Raw genomic sequence first — 23,900 nt, 5'->3', positions numbered from 1 at the left:
CAACAAATATCCTAACTGGCATTTAGCTCCAAAATCTGGTCAATATTGCCGGGTTGGTAGTCGTGGTAAAGCGCTGGCTCCTGGGGTAGACGCAGCAAGAGCCCGGAGGAGATTTATCTTTGCAATTACAGCTGCCAAAGTCATTCCTGCAATAATTGAAAAGCAAGGAGGCCTCTGAGGGTCCCCAGCGGATGCAGGATGAAGGAGAAACAGAAACGCAGCATAAATCAGGTCAACCAGAACCTGAATAGGGGCTTATCTACAGTTTGTACATGGTGGCAATTTCAGTGAGAGATAAGTGTGTGGGAGCTGTGGGAGCTATTATTTAGCTAATACCTGATCAATTAAAACTTTAAATTTATTTTAAAATGCAATTTATTCCTGTGATGGACGAGATTAATTTTTAGCAGCAATTCAGTGTTACTTCAATGTCACATGATCCTTCAGAAATCATTCTATTTTGCTGATTTACTGCCCAGGAAACTACTTTTTTTTAAAACGATAAAATCGTTTGTGCTTAATATTGTGAAAATGTGATTTTTTTTCTTTGATGAATATAAAGTAAAAAAAATATATAGTGGCACTAGTTAAGGGTCCATTTCTCACTATTAACATGCATATTACTAGGACATTGGATGTTTATTAGTACTTATAGTAAGTATTAATAAGCAGTAATTAGGAGTTTGAGGCAAAAGTTAATAGTTAGTTAATAATGAGAATTGGACCCAAAAGTATGATCGAAATGTTTTATATTAAATTGTCTTTACTGTCACTATTGATTAATATAATGCATCCATGCTGTACAAAAAAAAAAAAAAAAAAACACCAGCAAAAATAAAAAAATAAATAATAACTTCAAAATACTCAAAATTATGGCTATTCAAGTATTCAAAAGATGCCATGTATTCTGACAAAATACTACATATTTTATATTATTATTATTATGCCTTTGGAATCACAGCTCATCCAAATATTGTTGAAAAGTTTAAGTGGCTACCTATTAGTGTATTTATTGCAAACAAGCAATAAATAAAAGAAAATGCTGGTTCAACTCTTATTGGAATAAAACACCAGAAAAAACTGCTTTTTTGATTTAGCCCTTCTTTTCAGTGCTGACACTCATACTCACTTCATTCTCAGCTTGATGTAGGCCGTGGAGAGGTTGTTCCATGCTTCTGAATTCTAAATGTAGGAGAGTAACGATCAGAGTCAGGTCCACGGGTGAAAATCATTTATCAAAATAAACCATATAACATCTAAACATCTAGAGAATATTTCCTAACAGCTTGTTTACTCGTTTCCTGGATGGAGTATTACACCTGCCTTTTGACTACATTTGAATTTTAAGTACACCATTAGGAGCATACGAGGCTCCTGTGCTGGATAATAGTATTCTTGGTTTTATAGATCTTTATACAGATGCATAAAAGTGAGTAGAAGCCTGAAAGCACAAAACAGGGAGGCATTCGTGGACACGATCTATTGATTACAAAAGACATAAATCAGATTGGACAGCACAAGTACTGAATAACTAAGCACAAGCCCTTTGCTTTGTTCATATGACACTGATCTCCTTTCAAGGACCGTGCGACTCACATCTGGTTCCAGTCCGACGCATCTCTGAAAAGCTTTGGCGGCCCCTTCGTAGCCTTCCAGTGCAAAATACGCACAGCCCAGGGAGAACCACACACCCAACTGTAGAGATAAAAGATGGAGAGAAAATTGATGAGACTCCAAGTACCCCGCTCGTCTTTTAAAAGTGTTACTCTGTCCTAAAAATTAATGATGTTCTTTGAGCCCGTGAACCTCTAGGAATAGGTCTCTTTCTTGTATTTTAAATCTTCAGTTTCTTCCGGAATCTTTGCATCTCGGAGACACTCCTCTGTCCTAACTTCCATCTCTAGGCCTGTAGGCAGTATTAGCTCCAAAACGCCCTGAGGCAACGCTGCGAGCCAGTGTTAAAGATCACGCTGGGGTCATCAATGAGTCCCTCAGGAAGATTACTCTGTCTTATTGCTGCCTGTGCTTCTGCATTATGGATGAAGGGAGGAATGAAGAATGAGTAAGGGGAAAAAAAAGAGGAAGCTGTGCACTTTTTTTGGCTCTGTGGTGGATGAACCTGATAGCACTCACCCACATGCCGTCTAGCTCTTTATCTACCTCAGTGTTTCTCATGTTCTCCATCAGCACTCCATGTGTGGTCAACATGTGGTCACGTTCACACAGAACACGTTTTTGTATTCCCCTGCACTGCTTTTCCATTGTTTTTCTAGATAAACATGCTAGATGGATGTGTTTGACTGCTGTGCTTGTGTTCTGCAGTCTTACGCATGACACAGCAATCTAAATAAGATCTTGCTCTTTTCATTCCTGCAATCTCGCATTTTTAAACTTACACACAGCAACTAAAATACACACAGCAATATACATTTAGCATGTGGACACAGCCTAAAAATCAAAAATACACAAATAAAGGTAATGAGTTAAGTGATTTTCATTTCACTCTGGTTTATCTTTGCACTATAGTTAAACTATACACTGTAAAAAAAATATTGTTGGTTTAACTTAAAGTAAGTAACCTGGTTGCCTTAAAATTTTAAGTTGATTGAACTGTAAAAAGTGAGTTAATACAATGAAGGAGAATGATTTAATCATCAGAAACTCAAAATTATATGTTATCTGAACTAAATAAATTATCTAAGTTGATTTGACAAAAGAAAAAATGTTGTGATTTTTTTACAGTGTAGATATCACCAGAGTTTTTTTTTCAAGGTAGTCCTAGTTCAGTTTGTGACCTATTTGAAATTACCAAAGAAGTACTTTAAAATAGTTTTTAAACAAATTTTTACATTTTATATAGACTGAATGGGGACTAAAGTTCAAATCTCGACTTGCATCCACATTATTTATTCACACACACACACACACACACACACACAACATGTTCTCTATAAATGATAGCGAAAGCTGTGTGACCACAATGTCCAACATGATTAAAAAAAAAAAATAAAAAAAAAATAGATTGCTTCCATTACAACTAAAATCTTGTTCTTGGCTCCAGCCATTTTATTGTGCCTGTTTGTCTAAAATGGCAATCAATTTCCATATCTGCAAATGATTTTATGAATTGTATTAGTTATTTGACCAAGTGCTGAGCATTATGTTGAAAGTGCCATAAAAATACTAAATAAATGCTATGAATGTTAAATATTTAAGTTCTTAAGACTCTCCATTTATTATTACTAGTACTACTATTATTATTATTTACAAATAATATTGGAATTTATTGCTAAAAATTTTCTTTATTATAACTTTTGATGGTTAAATAGAACTCTAAATAGAAACTCAAATGACTTTGAATGTAAATTTGTTTTAAAAACCCGTAAGACTTGTAAAGGTTTATTTGTTGTGTAGGAACCGAATGACAGCATAACTGTCTATAGAAATGCTGGCCAATTCTGACAAAAGTTTGCAGATTCCCCAGCTGAACACCTGCATCATTTAAGTGGAAAAGGGGTATGGGTAGTTAACCATGCCTCTTACTTTCCTGCAAACTTGAAGACATAAGTACTATAAAGTTACACACAAGTGTACATCATACCTGCATTGTGTTGATTCGCAGTGAACGTTCAAAACAGTCCACGCACTGCTGGAATTCTTTGTGGCGCAGGTGATACAGAGCTTTGGACCGTTGGGCACGTGCGCTGCGGTGTTTGGAAAGCTCCCATGCACGGTCGTAATACTGCGGATCCTTCAGCACATCACCTAACAGGCAGTAAAGCGACGGCGTCTCCTTTTTCTCCAGCTCACGTCTCAAAATCTCCTCCGCCTGAAAGAGAACGATCCAGCAGATTAAAGCAACTTTGACTAATTTAATCCTCAAATTGGAAAACGTACATGGCCAAAAGTATGTGGACACCTCTTTCTAATTATTGGGTTTGACAAGGCCCCTTAATTTCAGTTAAAATGCCATCCAATATAAGACATTCTAGGGAATTGTGTGCTGAAACTTTTTGGAATCAATTTAGGGAGGGTATTTTCTATTCCAGCAAGACATGATTTACTCCATCTGATGTGGAAGACCTGGAATGTCGTGCATGAAGCTAGACCTGAACTCTACTGAAAACCTTTGGGGATGAATTGGACCATTCAGATAATTTGGTAACACTTTACAGTACGGTTCCATTTGTTAACATTAGTTAACTAAATCAGTTAACATGAACTAATGACAAAAAATACTTGTAAATCATTTATTAATCTTAGTTCATGATGATTTCAAAATCAAAAGTTGTATCTGTTCTATCTGTCTCATTTCATCTTAAAATTGGTTATAAATGTAGCTTGCATGTTATTATTATATAAGTTTGTCAACCAATCAGATTTAAGCATTCAACTGCTCAATAGTATAGACCTTATGTATGTAGCCTCGCCCCTTTTCAGCATTGCGCTTGTTGTCTTTTGACTTACGGTCTGTATTTTTCACAGCGATCTTGCATAGGTATGAATGAACTGCTCGTAAAAAAATTCCCGGTCGACATTTGTTAAGACATCTGCTTTACAATGCTTATGATAAACATTACAATGCTCATGATAACTATTGTTAACTCTACAATAAGTAAATCCACTTCACCAGCTAATTACTCCTCGACAGCGATGCCATAGAAATATACAGAGCGACCGCAAAAACGGAAGTTCAAAGACAATATTCTAAAGATGATGGCGCCCACGTTTCTCTGGTGCTTACGTAGTGGGAGCTTATTGTAAAGTGTTACCGATAATTGTGCCTAAATAGGAGCAAAACCACAAAATTGATCAAACTTTAGTGCAAAATCTTAACACAAGAGTGTAAGCTGTCACAAAGGACTCAATCCCAATTAATGCTGAAGGTTTTGCAATTGGGTGTGGCATTTGGGTGTCAACATACCTTTGGCCATAGTGTGTAAAGATTCAATTGATGACAAATATTCAATTGATGTTGCTATATTCTTTTTATAATCACTATTAAGCACATTACTAAAACGGTTCCTAAAGAAAACAAATTAATTAATAAATAAAAATCACTTGCAGACATCAGACTAGTATAATAGACTTGCAGACTAGTATCCAAAATCAACCAAACATAAAAGAAATTAGCAGTTTATAGTTTTGACAAGTGTTTGTTCTTTTCTAGCAATGAGCATTAACAATCATAATTCAGTAGAAAAAGGCCAAACAATATCCCTAATAAATTTTCAAACAAGACAGATGACAAACTACTATTTTGGAGAACATTTTGAGGCAGTCTCAAACCTTGTCTCCAACATGAGAAACAATGACCTTCAAATATTGAGAGTGCGAGAACCACTAGGCTATGGCCACAAAGCGAATTAAACATGAGAACTTGACGTGATAGGATTGACAACGTCTCTAAATGTAAAATTCTCCAGATCTAGCTGGTGAAATTCTGCTGCCGTTAACACATGCCCTTAAACAGTCACTGTGAATGTGGCTTCACTCTGAAATAAGCTGGACGTTGCGCTATATTACACAGTGCATCTCTCATCGGCTCCTGCCCTTCCACCCCTGCAAGTGCTCATGGGGATGGAAGGATAAAGGGCTTTTTGCAAACGCTTAGAACTGAAGCCGTAGTGGGAGAGATGAGGTGGGCGGCAATAAAATTCACATTACTTGCTCAGCACTTCTATTTGGGTACTTATTAATTTTCGTGGGAACAAATAATTTGAGAAGAGGGAACAATATCTCTTCCTACCCAACACAATAGTTACATAAAGTAAAACCTGAAGGCCCAGACAGAGGATGAATAAGCTATTTACTTGGGTACAAAAAGTCTCATATTTCCATTTTATTAGAACAACACTGATAAGACCAGCCAAGAGAGAGAAATACAGAAGAGAAAGAGAGCCCCATGGTTTTGACAGTACTTGAATGCTCCTTGGGGCCATTATTAACTGCACATTTCCCATTGGCCACAAATAACAAAGTTTGTGTTCCCCAGTCAGGCACAGTGAGGCTGCAGGCGGCTGGATCTCATGACTGGCAACAACACAAATGGATCCTAATCCAAGCCAGGTTGCCAGTTTCACTTTCAGAAGGGAAACTGAAACATTCCGGCAAAAATAGCGATATCGGAGCAGAGTATTGAGTATCGGATTGGTGCATTGCTATTTTTGCCGGATATCGATCAGGTGAGGCCGATCCAAATCCGATATGCTATTCTGTGTTATTGTTAAGCCCCACGAAAGGCACAAAAACATTCTAAAAGCACCACTATCTTATAAGTATTCTGAAGCCATTATAAAGTATAATGTGAGATATTTACATACACACACACACACACACACAGTATGAGATCTCGATCATTTTTTTTTGTGCAGTATTTTGGATGTGTATCTAAAAACAATTGACAGAAACCTGGAAAAAAAGATGGTTTTATTAATTAAAATCAGTTAATTAAAAACTTTACTACAACGAAATAAATACTATAACTGCTGAATTGTTATCCATTTGTGCTGAAATAGGGAAAACATCTAGAGCTTCAGGTATTAAATGCAATTTAGACTCAAATGGACAATAATTGCCTAAAGAGGAAGGGGTGGAATTTATTGCGAATTGAATCCATGCAATGTCTGTTCCTTTGTGTAATATTGTAACAATCTAAAGGATGTTTTGTTTTTTTGTTGATAAAACTACAAAATAACTGAAGATAATGCAAAATGATTCGAAATAATTGGGATTTTTGGCTCTTGTAATGTATGTAATGCAAAATGTAAGAGGACACAAATGGTAAATTCCAACAATAATTTGCAACTACACATGCAAACTCTAGTGGGACAATGAAATTAACTCAAATCAAATAAACATCAGTACATATCCCAAAGTCCTTCATGCTCTGAAGATGGTCACTCATTAAACAAACACAGTATCTCATGGATGAATCCATCAGAAAAACTAACAAAGAAAAAAAATTCCAGCCATGCTGTTTTGTATAGACACCTTTTTCTTATCTCACTTTCTCATTTTTCACCAATTTCTTTCCTCTCATATGAAGCGTCACTCCCTTACATCTGTCTCGGTATTCTATCTCATACGTTATTTTATATGCATAGCTACAGTTTATGACTTTAAACTTTAACATGAGTGCAGGGAAAAGTAGAGTGATACAGTACCTCAGGTACTACAGTGGAGTGGAGTACATTTTTATAGTATTACAACTCAGATTGGGGGTGATTGGGTGGTTTTATTGACCTCAGAGGTACCCTATAATCTGATTGGTACACAAAGTGGACGGTAACTTAATAAAACTCTGAAAAAGCTCCCAGAAAACTGCACTGACAGACAGACACGCACGTTGTTAGAGCATGAGGGGAAGAAAAAAAGTAGAGATGGATGTGAGGGCAAAAATTTGCAATCAATTGCTCTTCAAGATCTTTAAAAGTCGTCATTTTCTCTTATCCCATCCTAATATGTAGAGACAACGGTAAGTAATTCACTTGAAGACTGATTTCCCTGAAGAGTAAACACTGTCAAATGGGACAATCAAAGCACTGATCTGTTCATTTGAACATAACGATCGGTCTGGCATGGCACCATTGGCTCAACCAATGGCATAAGTTTGAGGCAGGACTATTCATTTGAACTGATTGGTTACCTTGCCGTGCTGTCCCATCCTCTCCAGGCAGACAACTGCATCCTCCCAGAGTTCCAGTTGTTCATAGATCAGCAGCGCAGAACTCGTCAGGCCCAAATCTGTCAACAGACTCGCCAACTGCCTCTACATACACACAAACAGTAATCCAAGATCAGTCAACATATGGTCCACCTGCTTGTAAATACACACAGCATGTGGGAGGCACTATAAAATATACATTTAGCATGTGGACGCAGTCTAAAAATCAAAAATACACAAATAAACGTAATGAGTTGAGTGATTTTCATTTCACTCTGGTTTATCTTTGCACTATAGTTAAACTATACACTGTAAAAAAAAATATTGTTGGTTTAACTTAAAGTAAGTAACCTGGTTGCCTTAAAATTTTAAGTTGATTGAACTGCAAAAAGTGAGTTAATACAATGAAGGAGAATGATTTAATCATCAGAAACTCAAAATTATATGTTATCTGAACTAAATAAATTATTTAAGTTGATTTGACAAAAGAAAAAATGTTGTGATTTTTTTACAGTGTAGATATCACCAGGGTTTTTTTTTCCCAAGGTAGTCCTAGTTCAGTTTGTGACCTATTTGAAATTACCAAAGCAGTACTTTAAAATAGTTTTTTAAACATATTTTTACATTTTATATAGACTGAATGGGGACTAAAGTTCAAATCTCGACTTACATCCACATTATTTATTCACACACACACAATATGATAAAATATAAAATAAATTAGGGATACAGTATGCTCCGTCTCTCACCATCTTTTCTCTCATCTTTTTTTTCTCACTCACTTTCTAAAAGGATGCATTCCGAGGACAACCATCTATCAATCTCCACGATGTCACGCTTCACATGCAGCAGCTATATATACACATCTGTGCTATTAATGACTTTCGTCTGTCTCCAAGGAATGCGACAGGTCAAATGTGTTTACACTCTTTCAACTCCTTTTGTCATTCAGGGCTGCATTTCCCAAAAACATATTGATCGTAGAACCACTGCCACCAAAGGTCTCTATAATCAATTTAGGCCAGCGATGCTTTAGGGAAACGCAGCCCTGGTCATTTGAGAACGGATGGATCAAGAGTCGCAGGCTGCGTCCACTGCACGTCCATGTATTTTTGTTAATAATCATACTGAGATGTCCACTGACACGACTGGAGATCATATACAGTAGTGATGATTATGATATGCAAAACTTCTATATTTGTGGACAGCAAACATGCACTGAACTGACTTCACCCTTGACCTGTGATATCAGCAAGAAATCACAAACACGTAGCTGCAAGCAGTTTCACTGCAGGAAATGTTTTATTCGAGCTCAATTTCTCCTTCACCTTTCTGTGTCCTGTGACAATCCCCTCCCCCCACCTCCAGTGGCATATCACGTCCTACAGGCATTATGGGTACCTATAAAATCTAGATATATACACCGGTGAGGCTTCCGGTGATCATGTGATGTATCAGACAGGAGATAAAACGTGAAGATACTAACTAATCGGAAGAAAGAGAAACAAACACACACACACACACAGACAGAGCTGTGCTCTGCATTTTCCAAGTTTCATGTTTCTTATTTATTTGCCTAATTTTACTTAGTTGAATTTGTTAATTGCTAGTTTAATCTGCAGTGGTACAGTATTGTCAGAGCCCCATTTGTGCAACTTTTCTGTTTTCATTTCATCATTCATTTCATCTGCCACACAAAACAATGTACTGATTCATACATGCCAAATTGATCCAGCCTGAAAGCAAATCCGACAATTTCAGAAATCTGTTCTTTTCAAAAAACAAAGCAAAACAAGGCTCTGCCATCTCTTTACCCTGACACACACACACACACAACTTTTCTCTGGCTGCATGCTGTTCTCGTCTCTTTCTAGCTTGCAGTTTCGCTGCGTTCTATTCCCCTGCCAGCAATAGAAGCGACTTCAATTCCAGCTTTATTGCTGTTCACTGTTATTACACAGAGCGCGAGCAATGTCATCCACAGGACTGATCACATCAGCCCTCCCTTCTTTTCATCTATCCATCTCTGCCTCCACCCACTCACTCTTTCTCCATTCAGTCATTTCATTCCTTTTCTTTCAAAACCCTTCATCCATGCTGGCTTGTTACAATCCACCAAACAATTTTTTTTCCCCATGATTTATTCACTTGTTTAACAATCTCTCACTTCAGGAAACATTTGTTTGTTTTTCATTAGTTCAATTATTGCCCAATCAGACAGGAAGGGATAGTTCCAGGTTGCTCTATTACCTGACAAGCACTGTCAAAATGAACTCATCGTCCCGTATCCCTGGATGCCCTCGCCGTGTACAAGAAATGAATTTCATATTCTATCTGCCAAATCTCTTATTGACACAACACTGGCTGTATAACCCAGCTGTTGTGTTTACCGAAATGGGTTTTTGAGAAGTAGATAAATAAATAATGGCTGCCCATGCTCATTTGAGGTGATTAGCTCAATGCACTTGCGAGTCTAGTAATGAGCGAAAATATGCAAGCAAATCAATTTGGGCACCAACAAATGAGTCAATCATTTCCATTTCAAATTAACTCAGGTAATCTGGCTTTATTATATGTGAATTATTCCCTACATGGGAATAAATTCAGACATAATTAAGATGAGAAAACGTAGGGGAAAAACTCAATTGAGGGTCTAATGGGTCCCAGTTAAAGGGTAAGTTCACCCAAAAATGAAAATTATGTCATTAAAGACTCGCCCTCATGTCGTAAGTCTTTGAAACACAGTTTAAGATATTTTAGATTTAGTCCGAGAGTTTTCAGTCCCTCCATTGGAAATGTACGTTTGATATACTGTTCTTGTCCAAAAAGGAAATAAAGACATCATCCAAGTAGTCCATGTGACATCAGTGGGTTAGCTAGTATTTTTTGAAGCATCGAAAAAACATTTTGGTCCAAAAATAACAAAAACTACGACTTTATTCAGCATTGCATTCTCTTCCGGTTCTGTTGTCAATCCGCGTTCAGTGACGCTGATGACGTAAGATGCTGCTGACGTGTTATCAGTGCGCCTGAGCTTCGTTTACAGTCTGAGGATGACACACGCTGTAAACAAATCTTCGCAAACATGTCTAAGGATTTCAACACAGAGGAAGACTTGCATTTTTTGCCCAGCCATATTTGAACCTGAATACACGGATGCACACAGTTTTGTTTGTTTGTTTGTTCATTCAACACTAAGCTCTCCAGACCTACAGTAACAAAGGCACTGGAGAGAATGAGTACTTAAAGAGATTGATTATTATAAATGCTGCGCAAGTACGTACATCACAGGAACTTCTTTCTTGGTCTGTATTTGTTGTCTTGTTTGTTTGTTTCTTGGACCAACTTTGGAGAGTAAAAGTATTAAAAAAAAATACATTTTTGTGAAAGATCAAAGTTTCATAAGTAAACCATCTTTAATCATTTAAAAATGTCACCTGCTTCGGGTTCGTTAATAATTAAATTAGTGTCACTGAATAAAAAAAGGTTTATGGAAAGTCCCCACTTTAATACTTTCTCTTCTATTCTACACTGTAAAAAAAATATTTTCATGATTTGTAATCACAACATTTCTTTTGTCAAATCAACTTAGATAATTTATGTAGTTCAGATAACATAATATAACATAATAAGTTTCTGATGATTAAATCAATCTCCTTCATTGTATTAACTCCATTTTTCCATTTTAATGAACTTAAAATTAAGGCAACCAGGTTACTTATTTTTTTTAAGTTTAACCAACATTTTTACAGAGTGCTATATCTATTTAGAAAAATTAAAATAAAAAGAGTACATGTACTGCGTTAGATTAAACTGGGAAGAGTCATAGCACTTGCATATTGTTGTCCTATTGTTAGTTTAACTTCTTCGACTGTTCTCATTTGTAAATTGCTTTGGAAAAAAGCGTCTGCTAAATGAATAAATATAAATGTGACATTATGAATGATTCTAAAACAATCATTTTGAGAAACCAGAAGCCTCAATTAAACAAACAGGAATTCAGGTCACCTGTAGATCCCAGAGAGGAGGCGCCCGGCAAGTGTAGAACATCTTTAGTCTCTCAGTGACGGGACAATTCTTCTCACTAAAGAAATCCACCAAGGTCTGAAACAGAACAAAACGACATTTAGGGGACATTTATTATCATTTTTCAAGCATTGCTACTTCCACAAATTACATTTTTCTTCTTTGCCATAGCGTTTACACAATGTCCTAACCAGACGAGATGTGATAAGATTCCAACAACAAATAGTTTGTCTGTCAATACCAGAGATGCGATAAAGTACATCAAAAATATCGGCCAGTCAGAAGAGAACGTTGTCTGGCTCTCGATGGCACTCACAATGGGATGGATAATAGACTACATAATCAAATTCATGAGTATTACACAATTGTAACATTATTTAAAATACATACGAGGTTTCCATTGTTGCTTTCAGTACTGGTATAAGACACAAAATGATATTTAAACTCGCATAAGATGCTTTTAAAAGCTTGAATAAAAGCACATAAGCAGCACCTTATATTATCATATACTTTGCAGAAATAGAAATCATTTCTAAAATAGAATCGCCACAGCTGGTTAGGACAAAAACTGATAACATGAAAAAGATCACTTATCGCAGCACATCTGTTTAAGGCAGCGTGTTATTCTAAAAATGAAGATTTTCCTTCAAGTTTGCTACAAATAATACAAGGTAGTTCATAGAATTAAGCACCTATGAGCCAAAATCTAAAATCCTATACTTTTGGAGGGTACCATTAAAATGACTGGGAATGCTAACACGGATCACGAACACAAATCTCCATGAATTACAGACCTCCCTAGAACACAAAAGACATCAATATAATGAGTATTTTTATGTGCTTCGTGTTTGGTGTGATATCTGAAAGTGATAAACACCCCCAAGCAATTAAAATGCATTGTGGTGCAAACAACTTAAAAAATATTCCAGTGAGTCAACCCTTCACATTTTGCTTTAATTTATTGCTCGCCACACAGACCTAAATAGATTTTCAAATCATTAACAAGATGGAAAAAAGTGATCTAGAAGGATAAAAAAAACCCAACACATTCCAAGAGTGATAGCAATAACAAATAGATGTGCCAGCACATGCCAAAATTACAGCATTTTTATTATTTTTATTTTTTAAGACGCCTCTCTGCTCTCCACTGAGAAATGCTACAGGGATTGACTGCTGTGTAAACTCAGTTAAAGCATGTGCAGGCCTGCTGTTTGAGTCTCCAGTGAGAAGATCAACACTCATTCTGTTCACAAACAAGTGCGAATATTTCAAAAAGCAACAAGACAAAACACAATAACACAATGCAGCTGTGTACAACATGCACACAATTCCACAAATGCACATTGGAAGCTGATGGCCATTCTTGCCTGCTAAATAGTGAAAATAAAAGCAAAGAACGATGTCTATCACATTTCCCCACAAATAATAATTGACAGCTGAGGGTGTCAAATTAATATGTACATTTGGACTGCAACTGGCACAAATAGGAGGACAAGGCACAAACACATTATGGAATTACACAGTGGGGAGAACAAGTATTTGCACAAGTATTTCTAATTTTTATCATAGGCACTCTTCAACTGAGTGACGGAATCCAAAACAAACATCCAGAAAATCTAAAAATTTAAGTAATTAATTTGCATTTTATTGCATGACAGAAGTATTTTGACCAACTACCAACCAGTAAGAATTCCGGTTCTCACAGACCTGTTAGTTTATCTTTAAGAAGCCCTCCTGTTCTCCACTCATTACCTGTATTAACTGCACCTGTTTGAACCCGTTACCTGTATAAAAAGTCACCTGACGGCATAGTGTGTTACTAATGGCAGTGTATCAAATACTTGTCCCCACTGTAACTGTACCAACTTAAAAATGTCCACCCAAAACGCTGTAAATACCAATGTGGAATGGATATCAGCAACATTTCAGTTCCAGAACATTCTGGAATCAAACAGAAGTGAGGAAACATTGCATATTCCATTAAATGCATTTCGTAAACGGATGAAAAAATACTCCAATATAGATGTAATTTTCCAGTTCTAGTTGGGGTTCACTTTGAAAGAAATCATCTGGAAATAAAACTTCCGACTGAGTAGATACAATCAGTTTCTATGGAGGATGGCAAAGCTTGTCTGTGGGTAGCAGATAACTAATTTTACTTATTTAGCATTTCCATGGATGGAAAATGCCTGAAATATATAAATGCTAATCTTTCGATCAGGGGGGCTGAGGGATACAGCTGTGGAGGCTGTGTGCTTTTTTTCAGCAGTGTGCTTTAGACAAAATGGGGCAAAGTAAACTCCCCTACAGTTGACAATTTGGCAGTTTAGTTTGAATTACACAAACCTTTCCATGGAGGAACTCCAAAAGCCAAATACAGCTACAGAAGGAAATGACATCACTGAGCATGCGTCATGACTCAGCATGCTTTAAAAGAGGAGGGAAAGAATATGCCCCATGGAGTCAAAATCCATACATTGCAATTGTGTCCAAGTGCCTTGGAATGTGCAGCTTAGGCTTGCCGCGATAGACGGTGTTGACGGTGTTACCGGTTTTAAGCCCCATCACCGGTGACATCACTTTCCCACCGTGACACCGCGATGTCTTGACTTTTTTTTTTAAAGTATTCGTTTTTGCTAAAATATTTATTTGAATTAATTTAAAATAATAATTTTCAATTATTTAGTTCTGAAGAGAGCATTATAATTAAAAATGAACTGCGCAACGCGTGCCGTCACGTCACAGATCAGCAAGCATCAGGATTCCATTTAGCACGTGTGGAGACGAGAACGAGTCAAATTACAGAAAAGCAAGATAATGCCGACAGATTTGGTGTCAAAACGCAATGCAAAAGCGCCTGTTTGGCAATATTTTGGCCAATATATATTAATGTTAATAAATGCCAATTTATAGTGTTTTACTTTTTTTTAGAGTGCTGTCATTTATGTAGGCTAAGGTCCTTTTTAAAGTTTTTATTTTATATTCGTCTCTTTTTATTTGGTTTTATCTTATTTAAACTTTGTTTAATTTATTTAGGCCTATTTTGTTTTCTTATTCGTTAATAAAAGTTTTATTTTTTTTGGGCCCACAGTTTGCCGATTTTCACTTTTTTCAGCATGGGGTTATTTTTATTCGTTCGTTATGCTAATAAAAGTTCTGTCTATATTTTATTCGTTTATTATTCTAATAAAAGTGCTGTCTAAATAAAAGTTTATTGTCAGCGAGTTGTTTTTTTTTTTTTTTTTTTGTCCATTCCAGCAATTGACGCTGAATTGCAATTGACGGCTTATTTCGAAAGTGAAAGTATGTCATTTATGTAGGCTAAGGTCCGTTTTGAAGTTTTTATTTTATATTCGTCTCTTTTTAATTGGTTTTATCTCATTTAAACTTTGTGTAATTTATTTAGGCCTATTTTATTTTCTTATTCGTTAATAAACGTTTTATGGTTCTTATTTGTTTGGGCCCACATTTTGCCGATTTTCACTTTTTTCAGCCTATGCATGGGGTTATTTTTATTCGTTCGTTATGCTAATAAAAGTCTATAAATAAAAGTTTTATTATCAGCGAGTTGGGTTTTTTTGTCCATTCAAGCAATTGACGCTTATTTCGAAAGTGAAAGTATAACGCGCTTGATTTAAAAGCTATTTAACCCCCCGCCCTGCCCTCCACGGTGACACCGGGATTACCGGTGTTGTCACACGTCGATTAACCGGTGGGAAATTTTTCTCACCGCGGCAACCCTAGTGCAGCTTTGTATGATGTGTTGACAATTTCCGCTCAAACAGTGTTATTCGTTAACCGTTAGGCTAACATATTCATATTAATAGCTAAAAAAAAAAAAAGAAGAAAAGTACATTTTGATTTCAGGGGGCCTTTAACTGTAGTCTCGCATTAAAAAAACAACAAGGGCTGCTTTAGCTCTTAGTATTAGTGTAGTACTAGTCTACTAAAACCAAAAGCTTTAGAATCCAAAAGGCTTTCAGTCTATGTCTGTAGCAACACAGAGGAAGACTTGCATTTAGGCTTAGGGAGACCATTTAGGCTACATGATGTTTTTGGATGTAAAGCATTGGTGTATGGTTGCATTCATATTAAATGACCCATCATACCATTGATCAGCTCTACCAATCTTGATTGTCTTTTTTCATGAATAAACAAACACTTATGTTTTGTTCTGATTGATACTGTGAAGCAGCTTTGATACAATCTGTATTGTGAAAAGCGCTATATAAATTTGACTTGACTCATATAAAATGAACTGCAGTGTGTCATACATTTACTGCAGTGTGCATCTGTTGTAGATTTTTTTAAAACATCTGAATTACTTCAAAAACCTTTTTTCTGCTCCAAAAATACCGTACGCCATACAAGTATGAGTCTTTTTTTCTTTCAGCGCTGCCGTGACATGCCTAAATCCATACCGAGAACCAAGCTGCCAACTTCTATTTCAGGGATATTATTGATTAAGCACTGAAATTGAATTTTACGTTCAGAGAAATCTACTTCTGCCAGGGCTTGACCGGAATCCTAAATGAAAAATAAGAGGGCAGAAGTCGATAGCGCGTGGTGTTAAGCCCCAAACAGGCAAATTGTGCGGTCACAAAGAGCGCCTCTAATCCAACAATGCACCAGACTCTGCTATTCTGAATACACAAAGGGAATAAAAACTTTTCTGAAGTTCTGGCCCACTCAGTGGCCTAGATACAGACAACTCTAAACTGTGAGAAAATGCCGAGCGCATAGGCGAAGTGCCTTTCTGCCATTTCTGAATACACACTTTACATTCTTGATCTCAGAAGAAAGGCCAGAGGAGGCAGAGGAAATTAAGTTTGTCAAGTACCGCTGTGAAGCTTGAACTCAGCAAGGAAGTGGAGATAAGGAGTCAGTGCAATATTCACGAAAATGTCATGACTATTCAGAGTGGAAGCGGAATAATATTGAATGAAGACAAAACAAAAATCTTTCTGAATTGAATAAAAAAAAAATCTTTCTGAATTAAGTAGCATTATATTTATCCAACTTGTTATTGTATTGTACTCATGCATCAATGGCAATTTGTCTGTTTGGTGATTTGATTAGTTTTTGCAGCCTTGCACGAAAGAACAAACAAACAAAGAAAAAAAAACAATTCGTTAAAAAGACGGAGGAAAAAAAACCCAAGCAAAATTTTATTTTTGACAATACACACAGCCTCACGTCATACTTTTTAACTGGCTTATTCTGATCGCTAAAAATGCACTTCCTCCTCAATTAACATGAAATCGTCACGATCGACTTCAGCAGATGACTTGTTTTAATCCTAAATGGTTACTAAGGATTTTAAATAATTAAAATTACTTAAATTATGGGATTAAAAAAAATTAAGTAATTATGGGAAAATAAGGTTTCTTGAGTGGACCCTTAGGTGTTTTCTTAACTCAAGGGCTTTTATGCAACCGGGCCTTGAACTTTTTGAGCTAAAAATAAAAATTTAGTCTGCTTTTGCACTTTATCTTGAGTTGATTAAACCATAGTCTTAGTCTTGACTGTTCAATATTCGAAAACAATCATGAGATCTTGACAACGATCAAGAGCAAGATTTTAAATCTAAAAGATTTTTAGATCTACAATTTTATTCTTCTGGATGTCTGATTTTACTTCAGCAACACCATCGCCGTCACAGAGCTGCTAAGTGTGACGACCTGGTAAAAAGTTTACACTGCTTATTATTTTCCAGTTGTTTCTATTCTTTGATTTCAACGATACCAATCCATATTGCCTGTATGACATTTACAGTTTTATCCGAATCAAAACAAAATGACTGCAAACTGTCACCGATGTTTAAGGCAACACACAATATGAAAGGATGTGTTAACTTTTGAGGAGGTCTATTTGTACCAAGCAAGTCTTTTTTTGTCAACATCCGTTATGTCAGGGCAGTACTGATTCATGATATTTTCAATATTTAAATCACTCACAAAAAAGAACAACATCATAAAGATTATCTTAAAAAGGGCATTCAAACGTTTAAGAAAAGAGGGTGTGCGCAAATTGTACATGTGGATCTTTACCTCGATAACACGCTACCTGACTGACTTTTGACATAATTTTCCTCCCTCTCTCTCATCTGTTGAACTTTGTTAAAGTGTTTCATCCTCCCGGAAAGTGCGCCATCACTCTCTCGCCATAGCTCCGGGGCCTGCTCGGCTGGGATCGTTCTCAGGGTGATTGAAACCACTGGTGTCAGCAGTGGGATTTGCTAAGCGCTTCATGTTTCTCTAACTCTGTGATGGACAGGTGTTTGTGTGACTTGCAGTGATCTCCAGTCGGACACAAACTTGCCCCTCAGGGTGGCCTCCTAATGTCAAGACTCCCCCAATGATCTGTCACATTGAGTTTTGGGATGTCAGAGAGCAGTTCCATTGGGCAAACACTTAAAACTTAAAGGAAAAACAGAAAGCAATCAAAAAAGTAAAGGGCAATGCGTCACACCAAACTCTGCCCGCTGATGACCTTCCATCTGTCAGATGTTCATACAGACAGTGTCTGATCACACCCTTCAATTCTCAGCTCTTAACTAATGATCACCTGCAGCACTCACGGCCACATCCATGGATTCCACTTGAGATCAAAAAGAGGAATGGCATCATCGGCCACAGCAAAAGGAACACAAAAGATGATATTTTGAAGAAGGTTGGTAACCAAACAGTTGATAGACCCCCATTGACTTCCATTGTATTTTTCCCCCCACCATTTTTTCCAATGGTGCCCATCAAGTGCTTGGTTAGCCTTACTATTAAAATATCCTCTTTTTGTGTCCAGCAGAAGAAACAAATTCATACAGATTTGGATCAACTTGAGGGTGAGTAAATGAAGAAAGAATTTTCATTTTTGGGTGAACCATCCAAGCCCTGCAACACTTACCTGATATTTGTAAACAGCACATGGTCCTAATAATAATTAATGAATTAACTGATGAATAAAAGAACATTCTAATAAATATTAAAATTGATAAACACATGGATAATAATAAATAGTAAATGTATTTAAATGAAAAAAGGCATTTATTACAATACTTGATTTAAATTACTGTAGTAAATTCTTGGTTATATTTTGGAAGAGCTCCTTAAATTGTCATAAATGAATTGAAAAGGGACTGATGACACTAAACTTAAACCATAACTTTAGCAGTAAACCCCCCTCAGAGGGGAACAGATGATTCAAAACAGCAGATGTCTCTGAGTGGTGAGATGGGCCAACGCAGAGGCAAGATTTTTTCACAGTCCTTCAATGAACAAACTTCACTAAAAAAAAAAATAATAATCAGGCATAATGAACAAACTAACTGGTTTCTGTAAAAAAAGTCTTTCTGCTCCACAGAATGTCAGTGGAAGCAAGAAATTTTAATTTGATCAGGAGGACAGGAAGAACCAAGCTGACTTGTTTCAACAAATTTCAATGAAACAACAAATTCCTTTCTCCAATCCTTCCTAAAATCCACACAAATGAACAAGAACACAAACATATCAGCACTTTCCCAGTTTTACTGTTCTTGCTTTTCCTCAGTAAAACATGGACACAAACTGTCATGATAAATGACAGAGGAAACAGGAAGCAGCCAAAGGGAAGCTAAAGCATTCTTCTCCCTCGGGCTGTTCTGTCCATTTCTCATTCACAAATGCAGCAACAACAACAGGAGGAAATCTGGGATCTCATTTCTCCGGGTACTATAATATTTTGGAAGCATTACATTGAGTAATCACTACCCTTCAGCTCATTAAAGAGAAGAATTGTACACCCCTTCGTAGTGCCTCAGGCTAAAACAATGACAGAGTCACTAGAATTTGCATTTGGTAAGATTTTATGTTTATAAAGTCTGTCTATGTTATTTGATCGAAAATAAAAGTATTCCTGTGATGGTGAATTGCTGCAGTCTTCAGTGTAACATGATCCTTCAGAAAATATTCTAATATGCTGATTTGGTGCTTAAGAAACATGTAGCACATAGACTGCATTTGTACCATTATTTATGATAATATTTAGATGAGGAACACATTCTTTGAGTGTAAATGGATATGTGTTCTGAAAGACATTCTACCTGAGTTTGCATCATGGCACGTTCAACTCTCCGTGAGCTTCCTCTCTCCAGCTTAGTCCTCAGGCACAGTGATGTCACTTCTACTGCCCAGAACTTTGGTTGAGACAGCAAACACTGCGGAAGAGAGAGAAAGAGATGAAAATATCCCTCATGGTGACATACAGATTTTTCATGTCCCACTTTCATGAATATGAAATCATATGTGCAACTACATCACAAACCAAGAGGACAGATTTCCGGCACATTAACCATAGTGAGAGAAAGCATACAAATAAAAAAGGAATCTATAGCGTACAATCTGACAAACACATGCCGCCCACTGCATACAGAGACGTGAGCGTTCACTGGCCTGTATCACATCAGAAGAGAGGCAGGTAAGCGAGGGGCAGAGGACTCAGATGGAAATACTTTCCGACACACGTTACTGGAAAAGCATCCTGTCTTAACTGGAGCACGACCGACACGTCAATGCTGAATTAAAGTATATGAGGCGTCTCAGATGCACTATTTAAAACCGCACAAGGCAGTCAAGAAATATACATCTGGACTCAGGATAAGGCTTTAAACGCTAAGGCAATTTAAACAACTGAGCAAACATTTACATATTAAACTAAAATCTTGATGTTTATTTGTTTTTGTTGGCCATGTTATTTGTTGACTAACTAGTACAGGGGACGCATGAATATAAAAATCCTGGCTAATACTGACAAGGCAATAATTGTGTTATGGCTACTAATAACCAATGGATAATATATTTAAACAAATTTAATGAAAAAAAACATACACAAATGACTAAACCAATCAATAAAAATCACAGTAAATGCTACAAGTAATTAACGCATCACAACATAATTGTGTGTTTAAAAAATGAACACATTTAGATAGCCTTTTCTGTCATCTTACACTCACTATGATAAAGAGACCAAGTCATATCTACTCAAAATTGATGCGCTTTCGATTCTTTATAATATGAAATTAAATATTAGTTTAAATAAGCAGCCATTTCAGAGTCAATGCGACTTAAGAGCTCACTTGATACTAGTACCTGGAGCACCTGAAGTGCCAGAAATATTCCTTATTTGGTTGATACAAATGCTTAAAACAAGATAATTTGCCATTTGGAATCCAAGGACAAATGATTTGGAGGCTGTGTGATATGCAGAAGAATTAGTGGCAGAAGCAGAGATCAGATCATGAGATCACAGCAGCAATGATAAGAGGTGAGTCTATCCGGAGCACAGTAACTCAATACTGAACCACTGTCAGATAGTCAACTGCTGTCAGACCTGTGAGTGTTTTCACGTAGTTATGATCTTCTCCATTTTTGTAGCATATACATATCTATATTTTCTGGTCTTCCTGGACAGCAAGAGAGAGTATGAGTAATGGAGTTTATGTAGTAAACGAACAAAAGGTCAGTTCCTGTGTGTACACACACACGAATCTTGTGTGTGTAGCACTATGTCTGGCCTCCTCCCCTTAAAGCATTTATTACAGGAAAGGGTAACACCACTTCGGTCCTCTGACCTACAAAGGGGAAGAAAGGAAAGGAAAAAAAAGCACTGGAAGGTTCAGTGTGATTTATGGGGACTTCAAGCCTGACTCATCAAACTCCTGCTCTTAAACCTGACATTCACATCAAAGCACTCCCATCTTCCTTTCTTAACTTCAAAGATCAGATATGCTGTGAAACGCTGCTCACCCTCATCCTCCCCATTTCAAATATTTATCTTAAAATTGTTTGGGAGAGTGGGGGGAGATTTTGAAATGTAATGATGTAATTGGAAATGCAGAAAAAGCACTGACATCTTGAGTACTGACTTATTTTGAATCATATTGTTAGAAAATGATGCAGAAACTACTGCAAGTCATGTGACATTTAAATGTGCTACTAACATTGAATTTGTCTTAAAAAAACTTGCACTATGGTGGCTGATTTATTTTTAGGAGGAGAAAAAAAATGGTTGTGGGCCCTGCTGGGGGGTAATGTTTCTGTAAGACACATACTAGTCTCATGTGGGCCATTTTCTCACTGTGTGTTAAGTGTACTGTACTCTGGGGGGTTCTGTATTTATCTGTGTGGAAACATCTATATTTAAACTCACCCTTACTGTAACAGGCCTCACCCCAAATGTGTCTACAGACACAAGGGCTCCAGGAAGACTACAGTGCCCAGTTGAGCTGCCTACCTAGACTCCATTTTTAGGCATATTTGGCAAGCTCACAATACAAAGGTTGTTCTGAACAGTAGGCAGAAAAGTTCTGCTGCCTCATAAGACACTTGAGCTATGGCATGTATCATAACAGATAAGGGGCCTCATTCAAAGGGGCACTGCATTCAACTCAGTATGGGGTGGGTTATTGATACAAATTATTGATAGACAACAGATTTATCTAAATCATAAAGGAACAATGGTTCTAGAAAAAAAACAACAATTTGAAGTGTTTAGAATTGAGATTCTCAGAAAAGAATGATAAATCTGAAGATATATTCTATACACTAATATCAAGACCCTCACTAAGGTTTGGTACTGAGCCCGAAAGATCTCAATTGTCATTTTTGGACGATCCTTCAATAAAATAAACTTGGCTTTGTCTCTGAAGCGCTGATGAACATAATGAATAACAGAGACACTTTGGCTGTCTCCCAATGGGCTGAAAGTATCAAATGGAGGGGCAGAAATTGTTAGTGACATAAGCATTTTGGCAGTTCATCTTTTGGAAATTCAAGCTGATAATGTCCGGATTATTTTGTGTTTTTCCCAGAAAAACTTCCTGAGTTCTCTCGAAGTGTGTGCTATCTATCTATCTTTCAGAGGAGCATAACCCAGGGTGCATATCCGAGATCTGAACCTGATAACAGAAGACCCCTGAGGGGGTCAAGGAACGAGCAGCGTTGCCTGAGGTCAGGCAGAATCTACGACAAAACTCATAACTACATTGGCATGCACAAAATCGTATTAAAATTCCAGAAACACCTACAAAACAAGCATAAAAGCATACAGCTTCAGTTGAACTGATGAACAAGTCAGGGAGAGAGGAAGCCTCCAAATGCTGGTGTGTTGTAAAGGCAGTGGACTTCCAGAGATAAGTAAGCAGTCTCCATTTAGTTTGAAGATGGATATCATTTCAACACGCCTGATTTTGAGTGTGATACCAAGACAAAGCCTAACAAAGTAGAGGAAGTATAGACTGTTCTTAGCACAGAAGAATATGCCATACGGGGATATGCCATACTGTTTTATGCCATACATTAAACAGAATAGACACAAAAGAGAGAAATGCACTGTAAATATATGTATGTGTGACTGTGTGTGTGTGTGTGTGTGTATGTATGTACTGTATGCATGCATGGTATACAAATTGTGCTTGTGTACTTGGGGGTTGCACAAAACATTCCCACCCTAAGAGTTCTTGTTGCTCACTGCAATGCCAAGTTAACAAGATGACTATCACAAAGCAGCTTCCTTCCCTGGGGAAGAAGAAATCACCAAGAAACTTTTCAGGCTGGTGACCACTCCCACTCCATCCAGAATTGTACCTCTGTTCTTCTCCACACGCTTTTGCCACTGTGAAAAACCTGTTGCTATGGTAACAGTATCAGGGCTCGGAAATGGGAGGGAAAGCCTTTTAAAATCAGAGTATGGTTAGTTTTTGCAGAAAATAATTATACCGGACTCCAGATTCCTTATATCTGAGTGAATCTGATTAAAGAAAACGATAGAAAGAAGGGCAAGGACTTGGTTCTATAAATCGACTGTTGATTGGATAAGGCAGATCTGAATGCAAGCTTGCAATAAGAAGTGGGGATGGTTTGTAGATGATTTGACAGGATTGATCTGACATGTCTCCAAAGAGAAGATCAAGTTATGAAATTGATTAAAATTATGAGGCCAATAACATGCTTTTCACCAATCACTATAACAGTCCTTTATGGTAATTCATTACCCTTCCTTGGCAAGTGACTTTGTATTCAAAATTATTAATTTGCTGTACTATAAAGGGGGTCGCACCACGAACAAGAAGCACAGTGCTGCCGTGCGCTACGTTTACAATTGAAACATGTTTTCTATGAATCTGTCAACAACGCTCAGCTCAAAGATCAAAATTTGGAAGTATTTTTCATCTGAT

At 37.0% G+C, this 23,900-nt stretch overlaps 1 protein-coding gene across 1 annotated transcript in view; it reads right to left on the bottom strand.

Moving 5' to 3' along the window:
• The window catches only part of ttc27 (tetratricopeptide repeat domain 27), an 86,455-nt gene that overhangs the window by 15,578 nt on the left and 46,977 nt on the right, over window positions 1-23,900 (bottom strand). The window contains exons 10-15 of the mRNA XM_039669515.2: window positions 19,770-19,883; window positions 11,675-11,770; window positions 7,649-7,771; window positions 3,602-3,829; window positions 1,597-1,695; window positions 1,130-1,182 (exon numbers count right to left, since the gene is read on the bottom strand). Coding sequence (XP_039525449.2) covers window positions 1,130-1,182; window positions 1,597-1,695; window positions 3,602-3,829; window positions 7,649-7,771; window positions 11,675-11,770; window positions 19,770-19,883 — 713 coding nt within the window. The remainder of the gene's footprint in view (window positions 1-1,129; window positions 1,183-1,596; window positions 1,696-3,601; window positions 3,830-7,648; window positions 7,772-11,674; window positions 11,771-19,769; window positions 19,884-23,900) is intronic.

This window comes from Pimephales promelas, chromosome 15, assembly GCF_988280905.1.
Source record: "Pimephales promelas chromosome 15, fPimPro1.hap1.1, whole genome shotgun sequence".
Classification (NCBI taxonomy): domain Eukaryota; kingdom Metazoa; phylum Chordata; class Actinopteri; order Cypriniformes; family Leuciscidae; genus Pimephales; species Pimephales promelas.
The sequence above is the reverse complement of the archived record's forward strand: the minus strand, read 5'-3'. Positions and strand labels throughout refer to the sequence as shown.